General features: G+C 45.7%; 1 protein-coding gene and 1 long non-coding RNA gene across 11 annotated transcripts in view; one reads left to right on the top strand and one right to left on the bottom strand.

The window, feature by feature from the left end:
• MAP4K4 (mitogen-activated protein kinase kinase kinase kinase 4) overlaps positions 1–11,537 on the bottom strand; it is a 165,313-nt gene extending 153,776 nt beyond the window's left edge. For 2 of the 10 annotated variants that reach the window (XM_059839533.1, XM_059839538.1), the window contains exons 1-2: positions 10,647–11,536; positions 10,216–10,281 (exon numbers count right to left, since the gene is read on the bottom strand). In XM_059839533.1, coding sequence (XP_059695516.1) covers positions 10,216–10,281; positions 10,647–10,703 — 123 coding nt within the window. In that variant the 5' untranslated portion in view covers positions 10,704–11,536. Of the gene's footprint in view, positions 1–10,215; positions 10,282–10,646 lie in introns of all 10 variants that reach the window. The other 8 variants (XM_059839541.1, XM_059839536.1, XM_059839539.1 and 5 more) reach the window with 7 other exon arrangements.
• LOC132323827 (uncharacterized) lies at positions 10,936–25,872 on the top strand. Its single transcript, XR_009485439.1, has 5 exons — positions 10,936–11,070; positions 20,398–20,458; positions 21,654–21,717; positions 23,061–23,278; positions 24,341–25,872. It is a non-coding gene; the product is annotated as an uncharacterized LOC132323827 (long non-coding RNA).
• Positions 25,873–26,301: the final 429 nt, after the last annotated feature.

Here is a 26,301-nt window from a genome sequence, read left to right as displayed (position 1 = left end):
ACTGAAGTACCTCTATAATTCTCACCTGACAAACAGTAACCTAGATTAAATGTGTTCTCTGTAGATGTATAATCTACCTGAACAGAACGACCCAGAGAGGAGACACAAGGCACTGACTGCTTTTCACACAGACAGATTTATTTCTGCAAAACTTCTGAGGAATCTGATTGAGAAAAACTGTCTCATATACGTTATCATACTTCATATAAGGGTGCAGAGAATCATGCAAAAACAGGTCACTTACAAGCTTTTGGGAACATGGATGTTTCCCTTCCATGATGGGCAAGTGGGGTTTTACATGTCACTCACTTTCATACATTCACTTACAAAGGCATCTTCACTCTTACTACATACCCCACAAAGAGCACGGACTGCAAGAGCTGCTACATGCATGGTACACAGTGGGGTCAACCTGTCCAATCTTAGATATTCAGACGACATAAAACCGAGACATTCATCAAAATGTCATTCATCATAAGTTCCTATTTTAATTAATAGTCAAAGACTCAGGTAAAGAGCAATTTATTTCATCCTATGGTAGTTATCTCCAGAGGCCATTCCATGTTCTATTTCTCTCCACTGAGTCCAAGAGCACACAGCTCAGATCAGACAGCAAAAGGACAGTAAGCAGCCCACCTACTTTAGCATCTTCAGAAGTACCATCCAGGCCCACTCCACAGAAGCAAGCTGTAAATTACTGAGCATCTGGGTGTAAAAGCAGCTCTGACTACAAAACGCATTTTTCACCCATCAGGCCACTGAAACATAACTAGAGATACACAGCACTATCAGTTTTTTGGGAAGCACAAAAAAAACTTAATTAGGACTTCCAGTCAGCAAATACCTCACCATTATTTCAGCTGCACCAGTTCCCCCAAGAATTATTTTGATTATTGCAGTAGCTCATGGTAGTGGATTACAGCAAGGGTTCACCAGCATGCTGACTTTCTTTCTGCACCCCCATCTGTAAAGGTTTCTAACTCAGTTACAAGTGTTCCCTCTTGAAAGCAGCCTTGTAAGATGGGTACATCTGCACTTCCTTTTAAGTTTTCTACTGATTTTTCTTTGGGAATCACAAAAATAAGAAAAATAATGAACCAAAACAATATTGGGGGTCCCTGACATAAACCCAATCAGGGAATAGAATACTTTATGGTAACACATTAAGAGCCATAGACCTTAAGCTTTTTTGCATTCGAAAACAAAACAATCTGATACCATTAGATGGCTTAAAGTTTAGCGAGCAAGTTTTGAGACAAGTTTATTTTGTTTTGAGCTTAGAGTTTAAATTAGAATCATGAACTCTTGCCCACTGTCATTCCCTACAGCTACTCTCCCTCAATCCTGGGAAGAAGCTTTTGAAACTACCAGAGCTTAACTGAAATTGTGGTATTTTTAAGACTTCAAGTAATTTTTAACAGTGCCAGTTCCAAGGTGCATCAGCTACAAGGTAAACCAGCAAAAATAAACTATTGCCTTGGAAGTCCACAGGGAGTTAATAAAGCAGATTTAATTCAACCAATTATTTTGAGCTGCTGCCATTCTTCTACCTTCCTAAGTAACACTTTCCCATTTCACCTGTCCTCTGGTGAAGTTTCCAAGTGCAGGAACTACAGCCAACAAGTCCATACCATGGATAGGTACAACATCAGAAGATGGTAACCCAAATATTTACACATAAAACCAGCACAACTTTCAGAGCACTAAAATATCCAGCGAACCAAGGGGAACCCCATGTATAGACAAACTGAAAGGAAAACCCATTTTGGGGGATAAGACATCATAGAGTAAGTAGTCAAAGAAGCAGAGGGATACCACAGATGGACATGTGGACCTGCACTTCCATGTGCAGAGTGGCACTAGAAGGAAAGCCAGGTACAGAGTGGAGCAGCACCACACCTCCAAAGCTGCAAACCTATGTACGGTGCCCAGAGGGATCTTTTAGGACTTTCTTAACCAGGGTGGTGAGAAGAGCACTAAGCAAGTGGACCTCACCAGCAGCCCCAGAGCCAGGGAGCTACTGGGGTGCTCAAGGCACACAGGGGCAGGGGAGGAAGCAGACAAACATCCGTGGCACACCACCAACAGCCCCAGCAGCCACATCCTGACCGCAGCCCACAGCAGACCTTCTCCAGGGGTAGCACTACCTTGCTCCAGGAAGAGAGTGGCTACAGCTCATGTGGCTCCTTCAGCCACAGGTACAAAGCCATGAGTCACTGCGATCCCTGCACGGAGAGCAGGTGTTATCAATGCGCCATGGGACAGCTCCAAAGGGACGTGACAGAGACATTACTAGATAAGCCCTACAATACCAGTATAACTGCATCCATGTTAGGAGTTTTACCACGTTAGCTGTTTTACTGCTAGACAGGCCAATCAAGACCTGTTGGCACTTGCAGTGTCCTATTTGTACAGTGATAATGACAGCCACAGTGCCAGAGCAACGCGGGGAGGTGCGGCTCCGGTGGGAAAGATGCATTCTGCCAGGAGTGTGAAACAATCTCCCCCAAAAGACATCCCTTATTCTGGCACACGGTCACAACACAGCTAGGTGGGCTAAAGGAGATCTCCTCAGCCTGGGCCATGCTGAAATCAGCACAAAGAACAGTGTCAATGAACATTCCCTTGGTGCCCAAAGCCTGGCTGACTAGTGAGCTGCCATGGCTAAAAGCTAATCTCTTTCATAATACATGTATTTTAATATAAATTATATGTGCTAATATGTTTCTACTAAAGTGTCCCTTACTTTTTCTTATATTAAGCACTTTCCTGACTCCACCCTACTTTTTCTTGCCCACAACTATGAACAGTCCCCTAATTCACTCTCTACATTTAAGCCATATTCTCCTTCATCTGATTTCCTCTGTAAATTCACCTTCAGTAGACTGCTTCTCTCTGAATTGTCCTACTATCTCTTCCCAACTCCAAATCTTCCCATAGATTTCACCCTGCACTTGCAACTACAAGATCAAGCAGGAGACCACAGAAGAACCTTGTCAACAACCTTTATGCCCAGTTAAGCTGCACAGGGCATTACAGATAGGACTTAATTGCACCAATTCTAAGTAAAGTGGAGAGAAGCCGACTCCATCCATACCTCTATCTGATCCTTATGTGCCTCAAAAGTGCAAATTCTCTGAAAGAGCGAGCATCTCCACTCCCCAGCCTCGGTGATTTCATCCTTCTTTAGTGGTACTTTTAACAGATTTCCCAATCAGCAACAAATTAAAACCAACACCACTGAGGTCAAATTGTAATTATTAATTACACTCAGAACAGCAGATTTCACCCTGCTGCAGGACAGCAAAGCCTGGGAGAGCAGGGCAGTGCTTTGCCAGCAATACTATCAAGTCTCTAGTCAGTATTTGCTCCTCTTTCAAAAAACTGCTCTGTCCTTTTTCTAACACTGAAATAGATGCCACATGAGTTAGGACTACAGGGCCCCATGGCCACCTTGGAGGAGACTCATCAAGCCTTGCTCAGTATATGACAAGGGACTAGGAATAAGGTTTAGGTGGAGGTATCATGAGCTTCACAGCAGCATACTGGCCATTCAGTAATACTCCACAGCTTGTAACTAGTGTCATATTTTTTGTGCCTCTGTGAAAGTGTTTCACAACACATCCAAAGCAGAAAATACACTTTACAAATAATACTGAGATGCAATATCAAAATCCCCAAGCTCTCTACAATCAAAGCTGCCTCAAGGTTCCCAAGAGGTATACACAATTGTGGGCTTTTTCCTCCTCCTTCCCATAGCTCTCTGATTTCAGAGCCAACAGTATCTTTACTTGAGCCTGTGCTAACCAGAGAAATAATAAGGGACCCATAATGTTACAAACATAAAGTATTTGATAAGAGAACTCTTGTTCAAAGCTATGAGATCCCCTCCCAAATCCACCTCTCGTTCAAGCAAGCTGGATTCTTTCCACCACTTTCTGTGGGCTGAGACCTAAAATAACGATGCAGATAAGGATCTTACTGTAACTTTGACTACAGTCAAGCTCACATTGTGCAAGTCAATGCTATTGAGCTTAAATATCAACGTCATCCAAAGCCTGGTGGAGCCAGAGTGTACCGTCAGAAATGTAAAATGGAAAAAACAAAAATACCACTTTCCTCCACAGAAAACAGATCTCAGGAGGGTAGGCATACAACGTACCGGGGTAAAATCGCTCTTGCAACAGCAAGTACCACTTGAAAAGATGATTAGAACATAATGTGTATATACAAACACATGCTAGACCACATGAGAAAAGTTAGCTAGCATTCTCGTCCAAAAAATTTATACTAAAAAATGTATGTGCTGAAGGCAAGGAAATGCAAAGGGTGAGCACCTCTTATAATGCTGCATTGCCTTTGGGGATGTTCCTCCACATCATTCCCTTGGGTGGGAGGTGCAGACCAGCCATCGTCACAGAGACCAAAAGAAGGATTTCTGCACACTATCAAGCCAAGGCTCTGGTGCCTGGAAGTTGACAACATGTCACCAAACTACATGACACTGCTAGGAGAGAATAAAAATCAAGTAAGGAATGGAAGGTGTACATTCCTGGTTTCCTCCTTTCTTCACTATCCCAAAATGACTAAAAACCCCTACTCCAGGCCTTACAGATAAAGCTCACCTTCCCCATGCCTGCTGCAAGAAGAGACCTTGTTAGGGAAAACCATCCACCCATACAAGCCCAGGGAAATTACCCGCACAACTGCCAAGGGGGAGAGAGACCACATATGCAAAAAGCAAGGAGAGAGTACCAGATGATTTCAACTGAAATTTTATCCACACCAGTTGAAATATCTTCCGATAGAAAGCTGAAAAAAATTTCTACATGTCAGCACAAAACTCTGGGCTGGATCTTGTTACATCCATCACCTTGAAGCTCTGCACACACCCAAGTCCCAGACCACTGGATCCTCTTCTAATTAGTTCAGAATAAGGAGTCCCTGCCCCAGGAGTTTGCAAAACCCGTACATTTTGCAAACAGACAGATGGGGCTGGGGGAGGAAGAACAAGAGGGACATGTGGCTACCCACAACTGGCACATTGCTTTCTTTTCTCTCTTTTTTTTTTTTTTTTTTTTTTTTTTTTAAATAAAAATAAATATCAGTAATCCCCCCTGGCCACCTGCCTAGCTTTTGTGTATTTAATTAAGAAGGATTTGGGTGATGGAGAACTGGTCAAAAGTTCAGCCAGTTTAGGGAAGGACAGGAGAGTAAACATCTAGCTAAAGGACCCAAAAAATGCCAAAATTCAATCCACTGCCTGGTCCTTCACGATTTCTAAAACACCAAGGTCTCACTTTGCAACACAATCCACAAAAAAATCAGAGGAGTAAGGGAAGAAGTGCAATCCCTACTTAAGAGAGCTGGTCTGGACCAGTTCCTGAAAGCCAATGACCTCACTGATCCTCAGTACAGTTTGTCTTTATAGTGATAGGACTGGAATTGTATTCATGTTTAACAAAATCACTTGAATCCACAATGATGTCCCTTTAGCAGTGGGAGAAACAAAGGGGAGAGAACGGAAAAAACACCCTTAACTGAGTTACTAGAGAATACCAAGAACTGTCCTATCTTCCTACCCCCCCAACACAGTCACCTTGCAAGACAGAAAGTCCATTAAAACAAAAATAGGGTGTCCTTAGCGTGGGAAAACATTTAGCAAAGTTTTAATTTACTTTCAAATCAGCATTTAAACGATCACATCTTACATCACTTCCTTTTACGAGCCAGCAGTTAGACAATACACATCATTTACATGCAGTTTTGGAAGGCTGCAACATAGATCAACAAAAGAAGCCTTCACTATGAATTAACTATTACATGACTCTTAGAAAAAGTCACTCCAGCCTGAGTTGAGGGCAATTGGGAGTATCATCCTCTAATTCTCATCTTTCTGGTGCACTCCTGTTATGCCTCAGAACTCCCACAAATACATCCTTTCACCCAAGTCATTGCTGCCACAAGAGAATAAGACGTCTGTGAGATGTAACAGCACACTCACAATAGTCAAAGTGTTAGATGTCTTTAAAAACAGACATATACACAACAAAAGAGAAAGTGACTAAGCAAGTTCACACAGTTCAGTGTCAATAGCAAAATTACAATGTTTTATGCCTCTATGATCAGCTGATAAAAGGTTTTAAAATTTCAAAAGTATTAACCAATTGTCCTTACGTCACAGGTAATTTTTGTACTAACCAATTGTCCTTACGTCACAGGTAATTTTTGTACTAAAAAACCCAAAATACCAAAAACCAGAATGGAATCAAACACCCAGTTCCGACCTCATCTTGAGACAAATTTCAGGAGTGTTCTCATTTGGTCCAAGCTAGACTTCATATTAAGCTTACTGCTGGATGTGAAAAACTAAAACCTAACCGCAGCAATGCCAAAAATGCTTCTCCGACTACTTGCAAAAGATCACAAAAAGCCCTTCAGGCAGCCGATCACTCGGTGAGAGGGCTGCGAGTCCCAGTTACACGGCAGCGGAACCGAGCTGACTCAAGAAGGAAGGAGAGGGCAGCGCATCCGTGCGCCATCCCAGCGGCACCACACGCCAGCGGCAGGCACCGCGAGCCCCGGCGCGGCCGAACCCCCACGGGCAGGGCCGGGCCGGGCCGGGCCGGGCCGAGCCGAGCCCGGCGCCGCCGCCCAGCCCGCCGGGGGCCCAGCGGTGCGGGCAGGGGCGGGGGGCGGCCCGGGGCTCCCCGCCCGCCGAGGGCACAGGCGCGGCCCGGGCCGGCCCGCACACGCCGCTCGGCTCCCGCCAGCTGATACCGACCTACCCAAGGGAAATTTCTCCCTCCCAACTCCAGCACTGGCCTGGGACTCCTTAAAAGTGTGAGAACGAGCGAGCCGGGGGGTTCTGCGGCCGGTCCTTCCCGCCTCGGCTCGGAGGGAACGCTGCCGGCCGTACTTGGCAGCGTTTAACCCTTTGCTTTCTCTCTAACCTAAGTGGTGCAACTTCCACGCCATCGTTGTCGGGTTTCGGACCAACTACGAAAGGCAAAACAACTCTCATTCCCCAGGATTTCCGAGCAGCAGTAGAGCTCTGCCTGGCCCCAGGACGAATGAGCCAAGGCCCCTTCCGCTGTGCTTTTTTTTTTTTTTTTTGCCCCCCATTAATTCACCAGTGTATAACAAGCTGCTTTTGACACAAAAGACTTCTTCACACAGGAGAGGTGTAAGCAAGGTTATGAAGATGAAAATAATATAAACTCTACAGATTTCAGAATCACAGAACTGTTTGGGTTGGAAGGGATCTCAAAGATCGTCTAGCTCCAACCCCTTTGTCATAGGCAGAAACACCTTCCACTAGACCAGGCTGCACAAAGCCCAATCCAACCCAGCCTTGAATGCTTGCAGGGATGGGGCATCCACAAGTTCTCTGGGCAACTTGTTCCTGTGCTTCACCACCCTCACAGTAAAGGATTTCTTCCCAATACCTAATCTAAACCTACTCTCAGTTTAAAGCCATTACCCCAGTTCAAGCACAGTAACAGAAAACTTAGTATTTTTACCACCTCACCCCTGAGGTCCCAGACCCACAGTAAGATTCCACCTAAGCCAACCCATTCAATGCACAAAATGCGGGAGTAACTCCACTTGCATTTAGGTGCCAAACATCCAAGGGCTACCCTCACATTTCATAGATGTATAAACATCTACACACCTACATATAGCTAAATAAATAGCTAAGGTAGAACTAGCAACAGAAATATCTCCAGCCAAATAGATGAGCTATTTCCAGCTAGCTCAGCTAAGGCAAAGAGTAGGAAAACAGGGCTATTTTCTGCTTTTTCAACAGGTTGGCGCTGTCCCCTTCCCAGCGCTGCTGGAAAGCCGACTGCCCAGCCGGGCAAACGACCTTCGGCATCATCGGCGGGTGTATGAGCTAGACAAAGAGATAACGTCATGGCCTCTCGGCTCCCTCCGTGTCCTCCCCGCAGTGGCAGGTAGCCAGCCAATCCCGCTCCCGGGTGACATCATCGCTGATGCCTGTACACGAATGTGGAAGTACATCAAACTGCATCTCGCAGCTCGGCTCCTCAAAAGCAACCGACACGCCACCCCCAGCCCTGCCTCGGGATGACGGACCGCTTGCAAGGGAAATAAAACCATCCAGGAAGAGGGATTTCAAGAAGTGGTTGCTGGGTAGAAGGAAAGCGGAAGGCAACAAGCAAACACGGCGTAAACACGTTTTTCCCTCGGTTATGCAGTTCCTGTGAAAGCCCTCATAACATACACATACAGTCTCATCTTTGGGTGTCCCTGGAGCATTTCCTCTAGCAAAAAAAGTGGCCAAGAAAAGTTGGGGGGTTTTTGCAACAACTTTTGCAACAACTGCTTTTTTTTTTTTTAACTTAACTTCATTAGTTTAAAAAGAAAGATATTTATCGCAGCAAGTAAGTTTTTTGGTTTCATATTATTTGTTTACATACAGCCCTGTCAGGTGTCCACATTATCAGTGTATGTACACAAATGTGGGCAAATACCTAGGAAGAAGCAGTGCCAACCCAAAATACCTTAAACACCTGTCAATTCATTACTGTCTAGCAGGCTCTACAGCAAGAAAAGAGACTGCCTGCTGCTCCCCATTATCACAGTGACACTGATGCCCTTAGACATCAGGTGTTCCTTCAACTCTTCCAAGACAATAAACGTGCCCAGTTTCATGTTTAATGCTAACTATTCTGGGAGAGCTCTACCTTATTTAAAGAAAAGGAAATTTAACATTTCTGTTGTCAAGACTGTTAAACTAAGGAGGACTTTGCTCAATAACTCAAAAGCATTAACAAGTACACTGAGAAACAATGCACTAAATTGCAATAATTAACAGGAGAGTTTCAAGTCCCACATTCACACCCTATTAATTTTTTTTAAAGGGTTCAGATGATGCAAGCTCTGGGAGCAAATGATTACAGAAAAAAATTGCGTCCTTTGAAATTACAGAAAAAAATTAAATGGTTGAGGTTGTGTCAAAGGGCACCTTTTTACTCATCTTCCCCCTCTCCTGTGGCCCTTTGAGCCACATTCTTTTTTCCAGCTTTATACCAACAGCGGCAGCCTGGCTATTCAGCTCAAGTCTTAAAAAGCAACGAATACACTGCACAGGCAGACTAATTCTCCATCAGGAAGGCTGAGGTTCACGCCCTCAAAACAAACTGACATGTGTTTCATTTGCAGAAGAGGCAGCAAAACGCTTTATTTAGTTACTGGTGGAGCTGCAAGCAGCAGTATCTTGCCATCAGGGAAACTCAGACCAATTACACTCCCTTGTTTATAAGCAAAAAGAAAAACAAAACAACAAAAAAAAAAGCAACCAAAAAACCAAACAAGCAGCTAAGTATCTTCATCTCTCTCTTTCTCTCTCTCCAAATGCATCTTGCATTTCTATAGTTTAAGGCTAGAGCCTTCAATCTTTAGCCAAGTATTAAGTCTGTGCAAATAATTAGTCATCCTGGTAGCTAGCACTCACTGCAAAGTCATGCAAGCTCAAGATTGTTTGTTCCACTGACTGCACACTAAAGGGTAAAAAAAGAAAAAAAGGAAAAAGTAGGCTAGTTTCACACCCACATGGGCACTCTCTGATTTCTATTTTTTAAAGTCATACACTTGTCAAACAGGTTATTCTGGGAATTCTGATTTCCACAAAATAAGTTTCTCTGCTTCGGTCACTTATTACTGTCACTCTGCACCCCTCATCTCTGCACAGCCCATCAGATGCACTCGCCCCCAACTCCACAGCTTCAACACTCTCAAGGAAACCGGGTGACAATTTAATTAAGGCCAATGTCTTTGTCTAAAGTCACTGCAGCAGCAGCAACTTCCATAAGGATTTCCAGCAGCAAAGCTGAATAAGCCTGTGGACGTGTTTGTATAACCGAGCCACACTCTGACAGTGTCCACTTGGTTTGGTCATTTCTCTGGAAGGAGCACAGGGAAGAATAAGGACAATAAAGGCATATTTCATCATTACAGGATGGGTACCCGGGAAAGTTATTTGTACCCATCTGAAAAATCAGAAGCCAAGAGGCTGACAAACTTGACGAGGCCAGTAACAATGACAAGGGCAACACTTCTACCACCTCTCACTGTTCCGGTTGCCAGTGCGGGTGGCTCGCCTTCAGCCGTGTGCTCAACCCGGCGCAGGCACCCGGTACCCTCTGGAAAATCGGCAACAATAAAAGGAGAAGAAATTCTGACACAAACCTTGTAGACTTGCCCGTACGTGCCATTGCCAACCACTTCCACCAGTTCAAAAATCCCAGCGGGGTCCTAGGGGGAGGAAGGGGCAGAAGGGGCGGGGGAGGAAAGGGGAGAAGAGAAGCGGGGTTACATTTTTGTTCAGGCGATGGCTGCTGGCAGAGCCCAGCCAGCAAACCCGGCTGCTGGCGGCGTGCAGCTGTTGCGCCCTGTTTTTCCACGCACATGCCAATACATGCAAACAAAGGAAAAGCAGCCCAGGGCCGCGGTCCCCCCGCCCGCCCCCGCGGGAGGGCTCCCCCCATGCGGCCGCGGCCCCCCGCGCCCCGGCACCGGGCCCGGGCCCGGCCGCTCTCACCCCACCGGCCCCGCAGTCCCGGCAAGGGGCGCGCCGGCCCCGGGGGGCCCCCGCCCCGGCCCCCGGCACCGGCACTCACCCGCAGGGAGGAAAGGTCGATATCCACCAGACTTTTTGCAGGAGAATCGTTCGCCATTTTCCCGTCTCTTCTTTTTTTTTCCTTTAAATATTTTTTCTTCTCTGTTAAATAATAGCGAGGCCGCTCCCCGCTCCCTGGAGCAGCTGTGAATTGCGCGGAGCTCCGCTCCTCTCCTCCCTTCCGCCCTTCCCTTCTTCACTCCAGCCCCGCCGGGTTGAAACTCTTCAGCATTGGGAGGGGTTGGCGGGGGGGATGATGGATAGATAGATGGATGGTGGGAAGAGGAGGAGGGAAAGGGAGGTGAAGGAAGGGAAGGAAGAAGGAGAAGGGGTGCTGCGGTTTGTCCGTCCGTCCCTCTCCCCGCGCTGCAGTGCGGGGCTGGATCCCCCCGAGGATCCCGGCCGGCCGGTCGGTGGGTGAGCGGGTGAGTCGGTGGCTGCCCGCGCGTCCCCAGCGGCAGCGGGCTCACACCATGTCGCCGCGGCGGCGGCAGGAGCGGCGCCGGTGCCGGCAGCCTCTGGCAGCCTCACGATGCGCCCCGCACCCGGGCATGGCACGGCACGGCTCGGCCCGGCCGGCGGCGCTCACGCCGGGAGCCGGCAGTGGCAGCCGCGGCCCCGCTCTCGCATGGGGGGGGCGGCTCACGCCCAGCGCCGCGGCGGAGCCCCCGCCGCCTCCGAGCCCTTCCCGCGGCGCTGCCCTCGCATCAAACGGCGCCGGGCACCGGCGGGCAGAGGCTGCGCGTCCCGGCGGCGGCGGGGCAGGGGCGCGGGGCTGGAGCGGGGTGCTGCGAGCCAGACAAAGATAGCTGGGGAGGAGGAGGAGGAGGAGGAGAAGGAGGAGGAGAAAAAATATACTGCGAGCGCGGAGAGAGAGAGAGAACAGCTCCCCCTTCCCTTCTCCAACAGGAAAAACCGGCGGAAACGCGCCCGCACCAGAGCACTGCTGGGTAAACTCGCGGGGAGAGAGAAAGAGAGAGGGAGGGAGCCAGCGAGCGCGGGCGGGGAGAGAACCGGCCGCGCAGCTTGCCCGCCCCGCCGCCCAACAATAGCCCCACGGCGAGGGGGCGACCCAGGGCGGCCCTTCCCCGCCGCCCCCGGCGCTGGGCCCCGCCGGCGGGAGCCCCACGCGTGACCGCGGCAGGGCCGTGCGGCCGCCCCATCTCCGGCTGCCGTGACCAGCCCACGCTGCCGCTGCCCGCGCCCGGGACAAGGACCGGCCCGCAGCCCCCGGCGCGCCTCTGCGGGGCAGCGTGGACAGGGTGGGTCTGTCACGGCTGGTATTCACCGTGCGGTGGGGATATTTTCTCTTCCCATCCCCGCTGAGATGACCAGCAAAATGTCACATTTCCCCCTGCCCCGAGACCCCAGGCCCACAGGAAAAACATTAGTGTCTCGTGAAGAGATTTCTGCAGAAGGAGACCCAAATCCTGGCCCACAGAACCAGATCCATCTCTCCTATTTAAATACATCGTTTACTGACAGAGCTGTCTCAGGCCCCCTTCCCGCCCAGAAGATTCCTCTAGCAGAATTTGAATCGTGGAAAAATCTCATTAACCTCACTCGAGCAAGACACATCAGGTAGTTGCACACAGGTGTAAACCTTGGCAGGATTTGTTTCTCATTGAAGTTCTTTATCACACTGATATGGCAAAAATGTTACCTGCTTGCAAGAGGTCGAGTTATGTTTCCTGTGGGAACCAGGGTTTTCCTCTCTCTTCTAATTTAACCACAAAATTACATATACATAGCTATAAGTATCACAGAAACATACTTTTGAAACAAAGCAAACCTGTTGAGCAGAAAGTGTAAGGATAAATTACCATAACAGTTTAATGGCATACTTCATTTTCACTTTAAGTGTAGATACAAAGAAAGGAAACTCCAGCCTAGACCAGGAAACTTTGTTCTCTGTACAGGAACCTATAGTTGGGAAAAGGCAAATAATTTCAAATGGATTCGATGCTGTGTCTGCCTGAGTGCATGCGCAGGGATAAGGTCAAGTCTGGAGGTGCAGTAGGTTTTGAAAAGTGGATTTCCACAAAGATTTATTATCATTGCCCTGGTTTGCATTACATGGATTATTTAACTCAGCCTTTTTATGTGTAAGGGAAGCCTTGGTAGGTCAGATCCATTGTCGTCTGTCCGTGCGTCCATCTCCAGATGCAGCCAGCAGTAAACGCTGAGAGAAGATCAATGGGATACTTTAACCATCCAGTAATACTTCCCTGGCTTATCTTACCAACTCTCTACAGCTCAGGGAGTTCTTTAGCAGCATTGGTGTCACTGCATTTCATATTTTTTTATTATGTTTTCCTTCCATTAGATTAGCTATTTACTTTGTGGTTTCATACATGCTTGTGGCTCTTATAGTGTCCTCTGGCAGGGAGTTCCAAAGCTGAGCTAGCATGTTGTGTGGAGACCACCTTTTGCTAGACTGAGCAAAGAAAATCCTGATGGTTCTTGTTTTGGAAGAGACACCAATCATTTCCTATTAATTTTTTCTTCATTATGTTCATTTTTTAGACTTCTGCTGTGTTTTCTCCTTGGTTTTTGCCAGCTAGCAAGTTTTGGTCTTTTTAGTGATATCATGAATTGAACTCATTCCATATTTACCCTTCATTGAATCATTTCTGCTTCTAATGCCTTCCTTTTTAATATGGGTAAACGGATTTCCATCTCATGCTCATGCTGGGTTTCCCATGCAGCATCATAGTGATGTCCTCATTTCTAATCCACTCGTGATCCTTCCTTTCTTCACTGATGAGTATGAATATGACATTCCTGTGGCATATGTCTATTATAACTCCAGAATCCTCTTCTGTATTGTTAATACTACCTCAGAGACTGTTGATGTGTATTTCTGAATGCTGAAAGATTTTCAAGCCCAAACTCTGAACTATGAGTTTTCCAAGCCCAGGATGTAACAACTTCCTTGTGCCTCTGCAAAGTACAGCCCAGGATTTTAGAGATGAGGATCTGAGCCTGTAAACACATTTTTACCATTCATATTTTTACCAATTTCACCAGACCTGTGATGTGGCTCCACCACAGCGTCCCCTCTCTGCTTTAAGTTTTTGTTTCATTACAGTGAGTTAAGTTCTTTGAGGTGTTTTAGTATTATACTAAAGACTGCTAAAGTGCTAGCAACAAGATTGTGAATTCTTGAAAAGTAAGGCATCCTCTAACTTTAGGGAAAAAATGCTTTATGAAAAAAAGTTTTCATAAAGCAGTAAATGCCACAAGAGAGCTTCCTGCTAGTTCCCAGAGCGAAGCACCACGACGCCTCACCTTCCTTTTCCTTCCTACTCAAGTGGAGGGATGAAAGGCTTGCTTTTTTGAGGAAGAAGCCTCTTCAGTTGCAGCCAAAACCACTCAGTTCACATGTTCATCATGCTCTTCACCAGCTCAGTGTTCTTACCCAGTTTGAAAGTCCAAAGGTTGAAAGACCAAACTTAAAACCACTGGAAAGAAGATGAGCAGTCTGTTTTAACTCTTCCTCATAGTGAAACCAGCAATCCTGAAATGAGATGGAGTGAGACAGGCATCAGAAATCATAATGACAACTAAATGCAAGGAAAGGCATTTTCACCCCTGTGGATTGTCACCCCACAGAGCACATACGGTGTTTCTAATGACAAACTTCAGTAGAAGCATCAAGAAATCTGAATCCATTCCATCCATTGGGGAGCAAAGCAGGAGAAGGCTGGGGCCTATGTGCTGCTTTCCATCACCCTCAGAGACAGTTGCACCCATTCCTGCTCAAAGTGGTCATAGCAGTGAAGGGAACACAGGAGTTGTAGCTCCCCCAGCAGTTTCAGCATCCCTGAAAGAGGGGTGCTGAGCCCCCCTTTCTCTGGCCATTTTTTCCTATTGAATGACACTCATCTCTTGTGTGGGTATGAGCATTGCTACAGCTGTGTAGTGAGCCAGGACTCATAGCAAAGCTAGCCCACAAAAGGAAAATAACTTCTAATGTTACTATTGATCAATTCCCTGGGCTGGTTCATCACGTGTCTCCTTGAGCTGTTGTGTTAACAGAAGGGAAACAGAGGGGTCAGAAACTAAGTGGAGGGCAGGAAGTGTAACCATAGCATTGCCTCTTGGTTGTGGCTGTGGTTTAAGCCAATTTCAACTCTCAGTGGACCCATAGGGGTAAAACTAGAGAAACTTCCTTCCTTACTGGAAGAGACACTGTGGGAATGATGGGAACCCAACATTTATGCTGTAGCCACAAAAGAAATTCCTTGCCTTCTATTTATTTAAGTTCTTTGAAATTGTCTTTGTTCTATAATTTTCCACTTTTAATATGCCAGGGCCCTAATCACTGACCAGAGATGCAGAGGTCATCAACTGCATTAACTTTTTATGAGCTTAATCATCAACAGTATTCAAGGAGATGAGTAAAGAGACAGGAAGTTCTGAATTTTCATTTTGTCCTACTACTGATTCATCCTATAGCCTTGGGGCATCTAATTTCCTGCTTCCACTCCCGTTCTCTATGTGGAAAATGGGAGTGATTTTGACCTCCTTTATAGTGTAAAGTGTTAGACATGTGCCCCATCATACTGTGGGGAAATCGTTCTCTCCTTGGCTGAAAAAATCCCTGAGGGTGGCTCAAGCTAGGGTGATAAGTAACAGAGGACAGGCTAGTGAGTGAGGCTGAGTGAGGCTTTGCATAGTCCAGCTCTCCTGCTGCAAACGGAGCAGAAGGAGGCTGGGAGACTGTTCTCCTCATGCTATTTATTACAACACATACTGGGAGTAGATCAGTTACAAAAGGATGCCACACAATCAGCCTCCCTCCAGCTTAGGCTCCTCTCCTCCTCTGCTGTTTCCACCACCCTGATGTCACACCTCCGTGTGAGAGCTGCTCTGTGTGATCACTGCCGGCACACCCAGGTTTTCTCATGCTACGTCTTAATAATGCCATATGGGCTGGACATGTTCCTGCAGCTCTGCTTGCCCAGTTGCACACACACTGCTGCTGGTGACTTCCTGCTGCTTCCCTCTCCTCAGGATACTGCACTGCCTCCCACATGGATGGGTTTCCCTCATTCCAGCACACAGCCAAGGCTTAGGCATGTAGCTGGACCCAAGCTTGGGGACGCACATGTAGATGATGATGTAGGTGACTTAAGTTGCACAGGGCCAAAAAGGAGCAGCTTTCCACTGGCTGTAGTCTTTGAGGCCATCACTGCCCACACTCTGGCTGGCTTTGTCTGTTAGCATTTTGGGGACTGGATTGAAAGGACTCCTGAAACACAGGGGCTGTCTAAATATAGCAGTCCCGCTAGTGCAGGAAGAGTGGCAAAGTGAGTCAGAGCCCTCTCCACAGCTGCTCGGTACCATGCGGGAAGGCACAGTACAGTCAGCACTGTCAGCACTTTGGAGGTGCCCACCTTTCTCCATCCCCTGCCAGGCTCCACATCTGTGCTGTTTTTTCAGCTGTGCTGGTATGGCTTCCCTGTATTGTGGTTTGGTAGCTAGGCTGATCTTAGCAAAAAAGAATACACTGTCTTTATTTTTTTGCAAGTTCGGCTTTACCTCCCATTAACACCCTGCTTTAAATGAGTGGTGGGCAGTTATGTGAGAGTGGGAATTTCTCGAGTTATTGCACAGAGGTCTAGGTACCACAAAACCATATCCTGAAAGTAATTTTGGGAAGAGCTACCTCAAATGGCACTGCAGCATAGCCTAAGAGGAAAAGTTAACCTTAGTCCTATAATAATTAATATCACACTTTTGCAGTACTGGAGCAGCCAGCAGTTCTAACTTAATCCCGATCACAAATGAACATATGAAAATAACATAATACAATTTTTATGTCATTTGTTTATGCTGGTTGTGATGAAGAAAGATGGTACCCGGTCCATCTAGAGTCTCAGGACATGAGAAGCTGATGGCTGAAATGGTATGAAGTTTGCTGGGACAACATGCTTCCAGAGAAATCTGTGAACAAATCTAAACCAGCAGAGTGAAGTTCAGAAATTTGCATCACCTAGCTGGGGCATTTAGAATCTGACTCTGAACATGCCCACACAGGATTTGCATCCATGGAGCCATAGCCTCTGCGAGGAGACTGCTTCTGCACAGGAAGGCTGATTTCATGTTGCCACAGACTTTTGCTGACTCCATATCCCTAACTGATCTACCCAGACTGAACTCACAGTACAGTCCAGAATCTTGTACTTCATATCGGACAGTTGTCAGTCCTGCAGCTAGACTTAAACCAGGCAACGATGCAAAAACCTGGCATAAAAAATACTGTTGCATGCTTGGGCTAATTGAGAAGATCCCATGTATATTTTTGTACACTGCCCATGCTCTAGGGTTTTAACAAGCTCGCTGTTTCTGGGTCTGCTATCTGTCACACAAAGCATGCAATTACTGAGTGTGACTGGCTGTCACAGGCTATCTCTGCTTGTAGCTAAGCTGGCTTGTAGCTATCTTCCCATGACCCAAGTGTGACACTTATTTCACCTCTTATACAGGCCCTGAGCCATATCTGTAGTGGCTGTGAGCAAACTCTTTTCCTCCACATCTGAGTCAGAACTCCTCAGGGAGTATTGTCTCTCCTCACATTTGTCTTGATGCGCTTTATCTCACAAAAGGGCACCTGGGGATGCTCACCCAGAGTTTCTGGGATCTGTCTTCAGGAGAGAGACAACCTGCTTATGCCACATTTGTGCCCTGGAATAAGAAAAGCTGCTTTGCCAACACAGTAGTGGCTGTGGCTATGCAGGCATTTACAGGCAGTGCTTGTGCAAGGATCTCCCAGGCCCTCCCCACATAGCACATGGGCACGTATCCTGTGCTTTTCCTTCTGCTCTTTGGCTCCTGTCACTGCGTCATCCTTACAAGAGCCATGTCATCAAACAGATAATTGTTGGAAATAACACCTGTTTTCAGATTTTATTTTGTTTTATCCAACTCTGTTGTGTCACAGTGTGGTGAAAGCAGAAAGGCAGTGAGTGTGGAGGTAGTTGTATTCTTTCAGAGCCCTTGAGCTTATATTATCAGAGTTCAAGTTGAGTCTTCAAGCCTGCCAGGCTTGTGAGCAGATCAGTGGGGATCACTTTTCAAGAACTTGGGCCTTGTTTTGGCATCACCCTGAACATAGTCTTGATGTTCCATATAATGAGTCAGAAATGCCATGACGACGTGATACAAATCACTGAACCTTTATGAACTTATTCTGTCAATTCAAATGTGTTCAAAAAATTCTGAGGGAGTCATTTTGTCACAGAACATCTAACAGAGAAGATACTGAAGTCAGCTGAAACTTGATAAAAAAGGCATAAATCTAACGCAGAAATATTTCTCTATACTTGGGCTGAGTGGATGATGTTATGTGTCTGCATCTGATGCAGAGCAAGCTGATCCAAAAAAGTTTACATATCTGGTAATAACCAACTTTTAACATGGCCTGAGCTGGTAAAGAAGTCATCGTATCCCCAGAATGAAGTTAATGCACTTCCACAAACAGTGGACTTCTGCAAGAAATCTGTGACAGCAGAAATTCCTGCAGTTCTCCTGGTCTGAGTACAGCCGTCTTTAGTTCTGAAAATGTATCCCCATGTTGAACTTCATGCATTGTGCAAGCTTCCTGTGAATTCATACACCTTTGAGAATTGTGACTTAGTGAGGTAAATTATAGAAGTTGAAATTAAAGTGTAGAGCATGTATTTTAAACAAACATTAAAGCTACAGAGGTCTGCCCTTTGAAAGCTTTCTTCTTCAGTTTCCAAGTCACTTTTATTTGAATGTTGAAGGGATTTTCATTTTGTGTTATATTTTACAATGAGTAGAGTTGTGTTTGGAAAGCAACTTTAAAATGAAGAGTGAATTAGCATGAAAATGCAAAAGAAAGGGGAAAAAAAGCTTGGGTGAGAATTAACTATCCTTTCAAATTAAAAATTAAAACCCCACTGCTGTTAAAGGAAATTTAGAACCACGTAAGTATTTCCACAATTAATACGCAGGCTTAATTGGTTTAAGTTTCCTTTTCATTTTATGCAGCAAGAGGTCCACAGAGGCCATAATTTCAGGAAACTCTGGCTTTGTCAGTGAAGCTAACTTAAAATGTTCCGTATGCTCCCTTCCCTGGTGCCCTGTACCTGGCTTCACACGTCTCCATGGTCAACTGCTACTGCCAGAAAAAGGATTTGCTGGGCTAAGCCTACATCATCTGAAAAATAACACTCCCCAGAAAGAGTGAATCAGTTCTGATGCCTGGCAGTGACACCACCAAGAAGGCCATGACAGCAAAGTGGCACAAGTGAAATGGTGAAATGGCATTGGCAACTTCCCAGGTTACCTCCAACAACAAAGCCAAGATCTCATGAGGCTGCTGCTGACAGGTCAATAGAAATACCAAAGAAAGGTCCAAGGCAAGGTACAAAGCTTCTAGGCTGATATCACCTCAGAGGGTATAATTTGAAAAAAAAAAGACACCCGCTGGTCATAATCAATGGCTGAAATGGAAAGGGCTGCTGATTGACACAAGATAATCCTCCAGATGGTATTTCTTAAACAAAATGTTGTCATCAAAATACAGTAAAACATTGAATGTTATGGGGCATTGCTGGGTTTTGATAGAAGGCAAAGTATTTTAGCTACAGTTTGGCTTTCAGAGGCATTTTCTGTCTACTTCTAGATCTGGCTAATTTAACAGGGGGCTCTTCTGTATGATACATTTACCCTCTGTGATCTGGTTTTAAGTAGCCAAATATCAGGGCTGCTGTGATACAGCAGTTTGGTAAAGTTCCTTGGTGTAACTGTTAGTGAAGAACTCCTAATCAATGTCATAACTTTTGAAATGTGGACATTTTAAGGGTCTTCTGGTCATAACAGAAACACTTAATATAGAGGGTCTACAGAGAGCTGTTATCTCCAGATAAAACATGTGGGCTTCACCTGTCTATTTGAAGAAGTGAGCACCTCCAGGGTGAACCTTCAGGTTCCTCTCATCATGAAACAAACAGTGAAGTGTCACAGAGAAATGGTATTTTAGCAGTCATGGTTAGTTTGGAGGCTGAAGCCTGTGCTGGAGACATCTCAGGCTGATGTGATGAATCCCTTATAGCCAGGCAATGCTCTTTCATGCAATGCCAGTTTTTAAGATTTTCAATGCAGTCATGCATGCTTTGGAAACTATTTACCCATTTAAGTAGCAAAGTGAAGTCAGAGGGACAGATATTTAACTGCTGTGAATTAGGATAGCTCTTCTGAAATTGCCTGGAAGCTCTGATGACCAACTTCTCCCATTTAAGACTGCTGTTTTTACTATACACAGTCATCATCAGAAACAAGGATGTTGTTAGGCAGTGGTGAATAGGCGATTTGCCTCAATTAGCCAAGAAATGGAAAAAGCAGAAAAATTTAAACAAAGAAAAACAACACATGATTTCCCAACAGTACTTAGAAAACTTTTTCTGCTGCTTTGATCATTGTTGTTCCCTCCTCTCACGAGCCCATCCTGGAGCTATTATTTGAACTAGCTGTAAATACATAAGAGAAATGATGAGATGAAGGCATACACCACAGGAGGAAGTCCCAGTTCCGGAGACAGCTCAGGTACTAAAGGTGGTAGGGTGGCATGCAAATGTGCACTTCTGAATAAGGGCGTTCCCCCAGATCAGATCCTAAGTACTTGGCAAAAGGCTTTTCAGAGTTCCCCAGAACACTGCCAGATGTACTCAAACCCTGCCTGCAGCTCCCTGCCTGATCAAGTCCTTGATTTCCTCCAGGAAAGAAAAGCTGTCTGTACACTGATGTTGGGATCCGAAGGTCAGCTCACTGAGGATTAATGTAAGTTCACCAAAATAGTTTTCTCTTGCGCACAAATTTTGACAAGACTGGGGGTAAAAACCTCTGGAGCTGGACTGTTCTTGACCTACATGGAATCACACCACTGCAAGAAGAGGTGGAGATCATGCATCTCCACCATGATGGACACCTATGCAGCAAATTAAAATACTTGCTGTTCACTGGGCTGAGCTGGAAGAAAAAACATATTTTCATACTATTGAAACGGCAATACAAAATTACTGAAATTAATGTGTTTTAAATAAGGGCCACTAACCTTGGCATCAGCTATTTCAAGCATTTTGTTATAGTTAGTCACTTTCCTCTCACCACCTAAATAACATAAGACAGAAACACTTTATGATTTTTTGATGATGAAATTTTACACTGTCAAGGTGTAAAATTATATTTAAATATCAACCTTTTCCCTGCATCCTACAGCAGTTTCCAGCATGTTTGCATACTGCATTTTACGGGACAGCAGCTAATATCTACACTTAATAACACTTAAATCTTATATAGTAGTCTGACATCTCTAAGCATGTCAGAAAAAAAACCCCACATTATTGTCTTTATCAAAGTTCTGAGACATTTGAGGTCACAAGTTCTTTTATACCAGGAATTAATTTGGGATTTGAAGTACGTCATTTGAGATTAACTATTTTCATTCACACTTTGCATGTTATTTTTCTTGGCAGTTTCTTTTTCTACAATGTTAACATTCTAAAATGATGCAGCCATCTAGAAGCTATGGCTTCCCTTGAAAAATCCTGGGGCTAAGGATCTTGCCCAAAGATCACGTGCCTGATGAAATCTGGAGCCATACTGCCTTTTCACAGAGCCCTTGGTGCAGCATTAGGGTCAAGCTCCTAGACTGGCTGTCTGAGGCACCCCAGCACCCTTAGCACCACCAAAGCATGTTAATGCAGTCTGGCTTCCTGTCGTGCATGGAGGCATCATGCTGCACAGCCAAACCACCTCTGCCAAGTCTGATCAGTCTTCTGTCTAGATGCTGTCCAGATGTGTGCCAGACAGTGCAAAAAGGAAAGACAGTTTTATGCTGTGTTGCCTCATCATATTTCAAAAGAAAAAACAAGGCAGGTTGTGTCTTCTTGCCATGTCCTTCAAGCCTTTGACCCAGCCTAGTGCCTGTCACTGCCAAGGACACACATTACCTCCTTGCTGCTTGTCATTGCAGGCCAAGGATAGTTCATGACTAAGAAAATTCAATCGGCAATGTGATGAGGTGAAGATCTGCCCTGGTAAGATCCTATTGATGGATGTATGTGAAGAAATCTGCAAAAATTGCAAAAAATTATCAAAGACATTACCAAGCCATCTTGTCCACAGCCTTCTTCTGTCCATCCCAGAAACAATAGCATGGACTGATTAAGTGAACAGTTCTCTAGACTGCCCTGGGCTCTAAGGAGCCCAGCCACACAAGGAATCTGTAGGATTAGGTTTAGGATTAGGCCCTTGACTTTGGTCCAATGTACTAGTTGAAGTCCCATTACTCAAAGTGCCCTTGACTGTACCCCTAAAATACTCAGTCTTGGAATATAACAATAAGATTCCATCCAGGATTCCATCTTCTGGATCACTTGTATGAACTTTTAATCTGCAGTGCTCTGGGGTTTGCCTGTCCTTATAGTTGTCTGTTTGTTAAGTCATCTCTGTAGGCAAAGAGACATTCATCAAATTTGGCTGCATTTTATGGTGTGTAAAAATTTACTCTAGGCAATAACAGACTTCTGCACAAGTATCAGAGGTGGGAATCACCCTAAATGTTGTAAGATATCTACAGTATAGAAGTCCAAACTTGACCTCTTCAGTCCTCACTCATAGTAGTCAGCAAAGAAAGAAGGGCAGCTCTTGGCCATGATTCATTTCATGTGAAATAGGTCACATGAGTCACTCTCTAGAAATGCCTGTTTCTCTGTGTTGACTCCAAAGGAGTCTAGGTACACTACTCAGACATAAATGGTGACACTGCAAATGTCCAGAGTTAGATGGGATGCATCCACTTGTCTGGAGTTAATATCTTGTGGAAGATATTAGTCCCCATATCAGCTGTGCATTTGACAGCTGGTCAGGTGTCTCTGAGTATCTGCTGCAGAAGAGCTAATTTGCTCCTTCACCCAGGAATGCCAAACAACACTTCATCAAGGTGGTTAAGGACAACACTTCATCAAGATGGTTAAGGATAAGGATAGTGGGATTGACTGCAAGACATGAGAATCAGCAAATAGGATCACAGAACAGTTAAGGCTGGGAGGAAGGTGTCTCAGAGAATTGTCTAGTCTGACACCTGGTCAGAGCAGAGTCAGCTAGTGCATGTTGCTTAGGAGTGGGTACAGTCAGATTTTGACTGTTTCCGAGGATGGAGACTCCACAGCCTGTCTGGGTGCTCACCCTTTTAGTAGAGAAGTGGAGGAGGGGCAAGGGGCAGGTAATGTTGAAATTGTATTTCTTGCATTTCCATTTCTGCCAATTGCCTCTTGTCCTTTAACTGGACACCACTTAGAGTCTGACTTCATCTTCTTTAGTCACCCCACTGAGTATTCATACACAAGGGTCAGATCCCCCTGAGCCTTTTCTTTTCCAGGTTGAACAATCCCAGCTCTCTCAACGTCTCATCCCTTCATCATCTTCACGGCCCTTCACTGACTTGCTGCAGCAAGTTCCTGTCTGTGTTCTACTGAAGAACTGGATCCAGAACCTCTCACGTGTCTGTCTACCAGTGCTGAACTGAATGGGAATAATCACCTCCCTCGACCTGCTGGTGACCCTCCTCCTAATGCAGCCTGCTGGCATCATCTTGAGGTATTGCAATAGACAGGGGCAGAGGGCAGCTGCCAACATGACTGTAATTCACTGCCCAGGAATGCCAGAAGCCTGTCTTCCAGTTAAAGAGCAGTAGCCTTTAGGCAAGCCGAGTGCAGGATGTTAGGGATGATGCTTCACAGGGAAACTGTCTGGGAGGGCAGGTAGGAAGTTTGTGGGGAGAACCACTATTCCTAGCCTTCTGTTGCTAGTGAAAGAAGAGCTGTAAAATAGCATGGAATTATTTAGGATGGAAAAGATCCATCACTGTGGGTGATGGGTTGGTGGTAGGGAAGTAGCAGCTGCTCTCCATACAAAAGAATTTTTGCCCTGTTGCTGGCAGATGGGGTAAAAATAAAAAAAAGAAGAGAGGTTAAGTGTGAAGTGAGGAGAAAGGAGTGACCAGACATGAGCAGGTATATCCAGGATCTCCAAGAGAGTGAAGCCTCTGACATTTATGCAGATGGAATTGCATGTGGTCTTTCTTGCTCCAGAGCCACAGTTCCTAAAGTTTTTGCCATGACTGAAGGTGAATAGAGTATCCTTTTAAACATTCTTTTAAGGATCATGTTGGAGCTACTTGTATTGGAAGGAGTCACCACTACCCTTGCCTGGACTGTGAAAAATGCAGATTTACCATGCTGATCTGAAGGGTGTTCTCCACTCTGGCTCTGGAGTTGTATTGCATTGTGCACAGTGCTAGGGAACCTTCAGCCTCTCTTAAAGATCTGCAAGACAGATAAAAATGGAACTCTTATTCTTGTAGAGATCCTCAGGGAACAAGTGCAGAATGTAAAGGATCAACAGCCACAGCAGAACATTATTTCTGTTTTCTGAAATACATTCCTGTGCCCTAGAAGTGGGTCATGGTGCATAAGGGACCAACCTTCCATTATCTAAAGCACAGGATTATCCAAACAAATATAGCATACAAGTAATTTTTTTGATAGTTTGGTACAACACTCACAGGCAAAACTTGTGAGAAAAGCTGGGTTTGTTACAATATGACCTCCAGCAGGTGATCTAAGCTCTCCTTGGGCCTTCGTTTCTCATCTCTTCCAGAAAGGCACTGTGATAAAGAACATGTGGCTGGTGAGTGGTGCTGGCAGATGGACTGGGGCTGCTGCTCTACAGTGATCAAACATCTTCCCAACCAGGTGGGCTCATTTCTCCTCCCTCACAGCCTGGCTGTTCTTGGGGCAAACACCAACAGGACACAGCGCTGTGCTTCCATCTGGTTGGAATAGTGATGTGGCTGCGGGGAGGACCCAGAGAGCACCAAAGCTGGCACCAAGATGGAGCCTGGGCAGGGAAGAGCTGGGTGGTGGCAGTTCTCTGGCAGAAGCCTGCACACTCTTGCAGGAGTGACCCAGCAAAACACCATCTTCATTCTTCTGTACACAGATTATTTACCAGTGTGTCCTCTTAGCTGTGAGGGGACGTTTGTAAAAGATTTAGCCACCTGAATGGGTCATGCAATAATGTTTCCAGGGATTTTTTTTTTCTGGTTTTCCTAGTCCACTGAAAAATTACTTCTGTATTGGTGGAGATAACAAGAAGTGCTCACTGAAATAAAAATTGCCAGCATTCAGCAGGGTGGCACCTCTGCTCAGTGCATGTTGTAAAATTCCAGCAGGCAAGGAATGCCACTTGGCTCTTGTTCAGGAACTGGCAGGAAACAACCCCCACTATGCTATGATTCAACACCAAGAGGAAAAAAAAAAAAAAGAAATCTCTTTCTCTGTAACAGGGAGCATGGATGAACACGGTTATGTTAATAAAGCTATGCTGCCCTGTCACATCTGGAGACCCAGGCTGGGGGGGGGAAAAAAATCCAATTAGCTCCAACTGGCCTTACTGTAGTGGCCCTAAATCAGTCCCTAGAGAGCTGTTGCACCACATAACTGCATCCCACAGTGATTGACTACACGCTCTACAACATTTGCCACAGATGGCAGCCACCAGCCAGCAGAGAGGGGTGCCCATTAGCAGAGAGGCAGAATTCAGCTAAAAGTGCCTCCCCCCGCCTCAGAAAGGTGGTAATGGCATGCAGCAGAGCTGCTTCCTTGCAGATGCCCCTCCTATGCAAAAGAGTTTGCTGGTCTAAATTAAAAGGGGAAAAAAAATAATAAAAAAAGAAGAAGAGAGAAAAAAGGGAAGAAAACAGACCCTACAAAATATTATTTCCCCCCCCCCCTTTTTTTATTTATGTCACTGTACACCAACCCGGCAAAGTAAGAGCTTATAACCTTCCCTTATTCCAGGTGCTAAAGCTTGCTCTGTGCAAAAAAAAAAAAAAAAAACAACCACCACCGTGAGAGCCTGGCTGCATTCTCTCAGTTAGCAGGTGTTGGAAGCCTGCAGGGATCTGCAGGTTAATTAATACTGACTTACCAGGGTTGGGGAGCTTATTAGCCTCCACCCTAAAAATGAGGAAGACAGGAGGAGCCCTCTGGGGGGAAGGCAGGTAATGTTTGTGGGGAGGGAGGGAGGCTGAGGCAGAGCCAACACTGGGGAAGAGGCTTTAGGTGCGGCTTATGAGTTAGGTTTTTATCCCTTTTCTCTCAATAAAAGCAAAGTTGAGAATAAATGTATTTTTACACTTTAAAACAAGCCTCTAATTTGTCAATGGTTGGCAGGAGCTCTGGTAGCTGCTGTGCAGAAGCCAGATGAAACTTCCCCACTCTGTACCCCCAAAGAGCTGGGCAAGCACTTTGGTGTTGCTCACCTTTGCTGTCTCTGGCCCTACATGAGGAATTTTTATGGCCCTTAAGGGTGTAGGGGGATATATTTGACTTGCTGTCAGGGTCTGTGAGACCACATGCCTGACTTGCCAGTGTTGCTGTGCTCACCTGCCTGCATGTCATAGGATAGCGTTGCTTTCCAGTCAAATCCAAAACGTCAGGGAAAGCACCGCTGGCCAGAGCCCTATTGACTGTGGATGAGAGAAGGTGGAATGGGAACAACACAGGAGGTGGATGGGCCAACTATTTAGCATAGCTACAGCTCTCAGCATCTCTGCA

Source organism: Haemorhous mexicanus, chromosome 2 (assembly GCF_027477595.1).
Source record: "Haemorhous mexicanus isolate bHaeMex1 chromosome 2, bHaeMex1.pri, whole genome shotgun sequence".
Classification (NCBI taxonomy): domain Eukaryota; kingdom Metazoa; phylum Chordata; class Aves; order Passeriformes; family Fringillidae; genus Haemorhous; species Haemorhous mexicanus.
The sequence above is the reverse complement of the archived record's forward strand: the minus strand, read 5'-3'. Positions and strand labels throughout refer to the sequence as shown.